Source organism: Doryrhamphus excisus, linkage group LG12 (genome assembly GCF_037039965.1).
Source record: "Doryrhamphus excisus strain RoL-2023G ecotype Guam linkage group LG12, RoL_Dexc_Guam_v1.1, whole genome shotgun sequence".
In the NCBI taxonomy this organism is placed as follows: Eukaryota; Metazoa; Chordata; class Actinopteri; order Syngnathiformes; family Syngnathidae; genus Doryrhamphus; species Doryrhamphus excisus.
The window spans coordinates 12,352,399-12,360,149 of NC_136368.1; the positions used below are offsets into that span (position 1 = coordinate 12,352,399).

At 43.8% G+C, this 7,751-nt stretch overlaps 1 protein-coding gene across 1 annotated transcript; it reads right to left on the reverse strand.

The window, feature by feature from the left end:
- Positions 1-4,499: 4,499 nt before the first annotated feature.
- Positions 4,500-5,432, reverse strand: LOC131135858 (ADP-ribosylation factor-like protein 4C). Its single transcript, XM_058082229.2, has one exon. The coding sequence runs from the start codon at positions 5,241-5,243 to the stop codon at positions 4,671-4,673; it is 573 nt and encodes a 190-aa protein (XP_057938212.1). The 5' UTR covers positions 5,244-5,432; the 3' UTR covers positions 4,500-4,670.
- Between the last annotated feature and the right edge of the window lie 2,319 nt (positions 5,433-7,751).

Here is a 7,751-nt window from a genome sequence, read left to right on the forward strand (position 1 = left end):
TTGATCATGGTTAGCGCGCAGACCTCACAGCTAGGAGACCAGGGTTCAATCCCACCTTCGGCCATCTCTGTGTGGAGTTTGCGTGGGTTTTCTCCGGGTACTCCGGTTTCCTCCCACATTCCAAAAACATGCTAGGTTAATTGGCGACTCCAAATTGTCCATAGGTATGAATGTGAGTGTGAATGGTTGTTTGTCTATATGTGCCCTGTGATTGGCTGGCGACCAGTCTAGGGTGTACCCCGCCTCTCGCCCGAAGACAGCTGGGATAGGCTCCAGCACCCTCAGGGACCCTCGTGAGGAAAAGCGGTAGAAAATGAATGAATGAATGAATGAATGTTTGATTATACCTGGCAATAAACATTTTTTGATTCTGATTCTGATTCTGATTCTGATTCTGATTCTGATTCTGATTCTGATTCTGATACTGATACTGATACTGATACTGATACTGATTCTGACTCTGATTCTGATTCTGATTCTGAAAGAACAGTATAATCCCTCCTCTTGACACTTTGAACAAGAATCCATCCATCCATCCCTCCTCATCGTGTTGAAACATCACATTAGCTTTGACAACTTTCCATCATATTTGATTTCATTTTGAGCATTTTTATGGCTTTTTATAACTTTTACTTATAACTTATAACTGGCCCTGAAATCCACAAAATGTATTAATGCTTTTTAAAGTTTTCATTTCTGTCATTCATCCATCCCTACACTTTCACGTCCTCCAGCTGGAGTCGCCGCCCCGCTTCCGTCTCTCTCCGGTCCCTCCCCCAGTGCCCTGCTGACCCAGCACAAAAGGAGACGAGGGGGACCGGGGGAAGGGTGGTTGGGAGGCCGTCACCATTAGTGCTGTGGTGGGAATGGTGGTCTTTAGTGGGAAAGGACAAGCAAAGCTTTATGTTGGACTTCTAGGCCGTCAGCTGCCCCCCCACCACCACCCGCGCCCCTTTGCATCATGTCAGGCCTCGTGGGACCACCGCCCCTTTTCATTCTTCATTCTTTTCAGTCCATCCTCCACCTGTAGGTACATATAAAACCTCAGCTTTAGCTCGACTGCTCAGGACCTACAAAGTCAGCTTGATGGTACTGGTACTGACTGGTACTGACTGGTACTGACTGGTACTGACTGGTACTGACTGGTACTGACTGGTATTGGATGGTTAATTGCTTTATTAACAATTTTTACCATTTTAGCTCTAATGTAACTCCTGACCTTTAACTGACTGACCCATTTGGAGCGGGGGTCAGGGGTCCCAGCATTCCTATATCCACAGACAGCTGGACGGGAACCAGCTGACCCATTACCATGGGAACGCCACTCTTGGCTTTCAAGACAAAACAATGGAAGGCGAGTGCTTTAATCCCCTTTGGTCGCCACCCTGCTGACGAAGCTTTAAGTGTTCTAACCAGAGGACCTGAAGAACCCTCTGGAAGCATTCGGTTTGAACCTGGACTCTCTATCAGAGTCACAGTTGCACATATCGTGTGTCACATGACCCTTCCACCCCACCCTTTGTGACATCGGGGCGGTGTGAAGTTCAGAGTCACACATTTTGCACTCTAGTCTTTGCTCTGGTGCTGCTCGTTACCACGGCAACAACTGTCAGACGAGGCAAGACATGAGATGTTTTCATTTACTTACATCATAACATTTGCATACTTTACTGCAAGCGTCCTCACTTCCAATCAACATGATTGACAGCGCTTCAGAGTTTCTGTTTTTTATGTTGTTAGATCTCTATGAGGTCAGACATCATCCATTACTGGGCTATTTCCAACTTCCCAGCTGTCTTTGAAGGCATCATGAGGTCAGATCACACAAACACTGCATAGAGTCATGAAATCTTCTTTTACGTCATTGTGGCCATGTGTCTGTGTGTATGTGTTGACCCCCACCCCTCCCACACCAATGGAATCCTGGCCTGCTCAAACATTTAACGGGCAGGCTGAGGGTGTGTATAGAAGTGCTGTATTGTATGAGTGGGGGGGTCACAGCCTGGCCATATGACTACGAAGACACAGGGAAAATAAGAGACGAAGAAGATAGTCGAGTTTGGTGGATATGAGAGCGATGCTGACTGATGTTACCTCTGTGTGCATTAACCACAAAATAAAGTGAAGATATTCAGAATCTCAATAACAGGTTTTTATATAGTGTATATTTATTAATAAATCAATGCACAATCATTGAATACAACCTAGCATTAGTCCAAAAATATGCATATTTAAGCAAATTTTAGATATTTTTTGCCCAAATTGAGAATTTTTAAGAATGGAAATGCCTGAATGAACTGAAATACAGTGCATAAGGCATTCAGAAGATGCATTCAAAGACTTGTTATTATTTGTTATAGTCACCACAGGATGTAATGTACAGAAGCCGAAAGAAAAAAACTACAAGAACTACAAGAAACTTGCTAACATGTGAGTATATATTATAGCTTATGTTCTGTTATTATGTCTGCCGTAGCGCATTATAACTTATAATGTGTATATTATATGATATACTATGCACGGTCTGTGGTAATGTTTAACTGTAGCAGATGGTCCCGAGCAACATCGGGTCACATCGGGTATGGGAAAAAAAATGTCCCTCAAAATATGATAATTTTAAGCTTCTTTTATAATAATTACTCATTTGTCATCTGGAAACACTGAATCAAAAGTAAAGCAGTCACGACTGGAGAGGTCAGTGATTTTTTTTTCTATGTCTTTGAGGAGCAACCACAAGAACCAAAGCAGATGTCATTTAAACATGTTAAAATGTGCTCGAGAATGCTATGTTATCCATTTCATCTGCTAAGATGTCTAAAAGATACCGTTTACTGTCATAGTGCACACCTTGCTATAGAATGCTGATCTTCTTGGGCCCTCCTTCACTACACCAACACACATCAGCAGATAAGTGTTTATCCAATAAGCATTGTCTTAATGCAGCGTGTTCTGGTTCAGAGGTTCTGCGTGGCAAAAGCGGAGGTCATGTTTCATTTCCTGGAGCCCTTCTAGAAGAAGTCACAGAGGTTGATGAAGACAAAGCAGCCAACAAAGCAGGTCTGCACAGGTAAAGTGTTTGGAAGTACTGGACCAGGTGGAGCCAGACCATAAAGACATTCTTTTTACTCTACTGTGTGTAGGTGTGTGCTCCAAAATAACATGAATGACTCAGTCAGAAAGTACTACTTAGTTGCTGTGTCTCCAATGGAATACTTCAGTCAGTACAAACAGTTAAAGTAAACAGTGTACACTATTTACTTATAGTTGCTGAGCATGTGAATTTTGATAGTGTCATGTTGTTCCTAATCGATTAACATTGTTGCACACTTAGCAGAAATGACAATCACAATATTTGCCCGTTTCTTCCACTGCACTATTGCCCTCGCAGATTATTATGGCTCATGGGTTGAAACCATCTCCAGTGTGAACTGCAGATTAAAGTTAATACACGGGAAATTCCTGGGAAATTATTTAAACATGAGAGTGATGGGAAAGAAGGGCAAAATCAATCTGTAGAATTTCATTTCAACTCCAGTTAACCCCTCGCCTTCCACAAAGTAGCCAAGATGGCGACTATTAATGGTGGTACTGCGAGTGCACGGTTTCGCCTTGGTTTAGTCTATGTCCAGAATTTAGAAACCAATTGAGACCCAGCCCGACTTTCTGTTCTCCTATTTTTTTTATGAGTCACTAAATGTTAAAGTGTAGTCACATGACATGATGATGATGGCCACTTTATTAGGTAAACCATCTAATAACATCCAATACAAAAACTCAAACAAGGATGAACATGTTGACTTTTGATGGTCAAATATGTTTCTAATATTTTGACCACCTTCTGTAGCTTCGTAACGGTCAAATCAGTAACTACAGCTGCTTCATTGTTAAGCGTGTGTGTGTGTGGTCTTGAGTCGTTGTCCATATTGAGACATGTTTGTTCTCCCAGACTAAACTACAGCAGCAGGACGACACATTCGTCAGTGCACTGTTAAACACATCAAAGCACACACACACACACACACACGCAGTCTTCTTCATTGTGTGAAGGAATGTTTGTTAGCATGTTGGCATATTTGCACTCATTATGTCCAACCTCACTATTATAGCCACACTGGCTAACTTAAGCAATCTTTAAATAATGATTCCCATAGGAAATAACGGAATCAATCTGTTCCAGTGTCAAACTACACCCATCATAAAAGCTTTAAGAGTACAGGCAATGTTTTAAGTGTCATACAAGTGTAAGAGGTGAAGCACTGTATAAATGTTCTAGATTGTAGTATAGCATAAGACAAGTCCTGTTGGGTTCACTTGTTGTGCTTCACTTCCTTTTACACTTGCAAGTGACTTGCCTTGTACACTTCATGAAACTTTTATGACTACTTTCACTCTGGAAGAGACCATTTCCAACAAAGCAGAGGCCAACCAGCGTCCTCCATATATAGTCTTATACGTCCCCGAGAATTTGTCATATTTACAAGTAAACAAAGTCAGTGAGATGCTGCTTTGAAATGTTTAATACTCCCCAGAAAAAGAAACCTTCAAATGTCCAAATAAAAAGTGCAAAGTTGGACATCTCGTCCCTGCTGAGTGTCTCTGTGGAGGTAGCCAGGTGAGCGTCCAGCAGGTAAACAGGCCAGCCTGTTGGGTGTCCTCAAGCGTTGCTAACATCACCGCTTCTTTTTCGCCTTGAGGCTTTTCCTCCTCTTGACGATCATCTCGTGCAGCTTGTCCATGCCCTCGTGCAAACCCTCACCGATGATGGCGCAGGCGGGCTGCACGTGGTAGCAGGTGGCCGGAGCCAGCTCGTGCAAGGCCAGCTGCTTCTCGATGGCGTCCACCGGAAGTGACCTGGGTAGGTCCTGCTTGTTGGCGATGACCAGCAACGGCGTTCCTTGGTTCTCCGCGAACTTGGTCACCTTGTGAAGCTCGGTTCGGGCCTCCTCGAGACGGTCCACGTCCACAGAGTCCACCACGTATACGATGCCGTCCGTGCAGCGACTGTAGGACTTCCAGAGGGGGCGCAGCTTCTCCTGCCCCCCAACGTCCCAGAAGTGGCAGCTGATGCCCTTGGCGCTGCTCAGCTTTATCTTCTCCGTGTTGAAGCCGATGGTGGGCACCGTGTTGACGAATTCGTTGAACTTGAGCCGGTAGAGGACGGTGGTCTTGCCGGCCGAGTCTAGACCCAGCATGACGATGTGAAGAGACTGGAAGGCGGACACGTTGGACAAACTGTTGCCCATCTCGGCGAGGCGTGGCGGGCTGGTCCACCTCCCTGGGGCTCAGGTGGCGAGCATCCAGTAGTTCCGGTCTAGACTGGATCTTGATCTGGATGTCAGTAGTCCTTAGACGCCCAGCGGTGCGTTTCAAACAGACACGTCCTCCATGGACTCTTCGCCGCTACTGACAACAAAACCCGCATAGAGGAGGAGGCCCCGCCAAGCTCCGCCCCTAGCGGCGAGAGCCAATCAGAGGGTAAGATGACCAGTGGCTTTGAACAGGAAGCTTGAAGGAAACAAAAAAAAACAGAAAAAAGTGAACCATCATGATAAAAAACACCTTCATAAATAATAATAATAAAGAATAACCTACATTTATATTGTATGGTTATTACTATATATCCACTTTTTCATAAAGTACACGAGACTAGCGACACCTTCTGGTAAAAAACGGCAAGACAAAATGCAACTAGTTCGACTCCAAACTACTGCATTAAATTATCTTATTATATTTAAATCTATACAGTTACTGGCGACAATTATGGCCACTATAAGTTTCAAACTATATCAACTCTTTATTAGTTTTAAATCTATCTTGCTCAATGTCGACTCTTATATCAGTGTAGTAATTGTCTGTTTCACAAAAAGCACAACTCTGGCGCCCCTTGTAGGACACCAAGCGGCAGTATTAGTTCACATTTTTCGTAAATGGAAATATATAGTATTGTAAATTGAAGTTTTACCTCTGATTTGTTCGCCGTAATAAACAACACAATGTAAATATAAATAACAGGCGTTAAACTGTGGCCATCTTAAACGTTTTATTAACTGCACGGATTGTAAGTTCAAAGATTGCAATGGTGTTATCTAACTTTACTAACGAAAATAATTGTTTATTTTGTCTATTGTATATTTTTTACCACTTTAATGTGACAAAGCAAACGTCAGAAAGACAAGAAACCAATAGTACTTCTTTCTACCGTTAGAGGGAGACACCGTATAAAATTTGCACTGCTGCGGTGAGCTTGTTGAGGTTTCGTCTTTGTAAGGTACTGTAAAACAATGTAAAAAAAAATACTCTACACTGGTAATATCTCCCCAAAAGTATCCCCATTGCAACTATTTTGTTAAAAAAAAACTATTCGTGTAATATACATTTCTTTGGATGAATTGCAGTGTATGGGAAAAATAAATAGTCATCCACAAAGTAGGAAAGTCATAGTTAGAGCATAGAAAACCTGTTTGACTTTCAAAATACGGGTTTTAATATTATTAGTGCCCTTTAGGCACGAAATACCAGTCTTATAGTCATCTTTACGCTCCTATTATTCTTTGTTTTAACCACATTGCGCAGGCTACGGGATCACTGCAGGGACATAACAGACGGTCGCCGCTCTTAACATGCTGTACAGTAAGCTAGCAAGCTAACTACTTAGCCTCTCCAATTGATTTATTCTAAACTTAAGAAAGTGTTTCAAATGAAGCGGTGAAGAAGGGCAGAGTAAGAAACCAAAACTGCACATTTCCAAATGGGAGGAATTTTCCTCACTAGGGTATGCTGGAGCCGATCCCAACTGACTTTGGGCAAAAGGCGTGGTACACCCTGGACTGGTCGCCAGCCAATCACGGGGCACATATAGACAAACAACCATTCACACTCACATTCATACCTATGGACAATTTGGAGTCACCAATTAACCTAGCATGTTTTTGGAATGTGGGAGGAAACCGGAGTACCACGCATGCACGGGGCGAACATGCAAAAATGTGCAAAATCCAAAACATGCAAAATCCAATGGTGATTCAAACCCAGTGACCAGACTACATCTTTCAAATATTTATTGACTTAGGCCGCAGTCAACCACGTCTTGTTCGCCTACAAAGGGTTAAATTGTCTTAAAAAAACCTTAGTGATGCATCCAAGGCCTTACTGTGCATCGCCTTTATCATGTCGTGCACGACTGACCGCACTCCAATCAGAATTCTTTTGGGGAGAAAATAAAACACGGGTGGGGTGCTGTGTAAGTTGATGGACTACATGTAGCCCCACCCTAGTGGCTGGTTGCGGTAGATACAGGTCAACGGTCATCATGCACAATCGTCGTTAACATACACACTTAATCAGTTCCCACGAGGTCACGCTTTGTCACCTCCAGCAGGCTCACACACACACAAAGGTTGCCACGGAGATGAGCATGCTGTGCTGTGGAGGTCGCCATGGCGCCGGTGTTTACTGGAAGCAGAGGTGGCCGTGTCTCCACCAATGACAGCACTCACTGACAGCGGGGGGGTGGAGCCAACTGTGAGACAAGTGGCTGATGGGCATTGAAAGCACTCAGGACAAGATTGTCTCTCCAAGCTTCTCTCTCGCTGTGCACACACACACTTATGCACACGCGGGGGGAGGGGGCTCCCAGGTGAACACACACAGACATAGTGGATCGCCCCACCAGGTTTCGGTGTCCCATCACCTTTGACCAGGAGGACAATAAGGCTTTTGTAGCAGCTGTCTTCTTCCTGACGAACACACTT

What these genes read in the sequence shown, in the direction of transcription:
- LOC131135858 (XM_058082229.2), bottom strand. Translation starts at nt 5,243, where the DNA reads ATGGGCAACAGTTTGTCCAACGTGTCCGCCTTCCAGTCTCTTCACATC.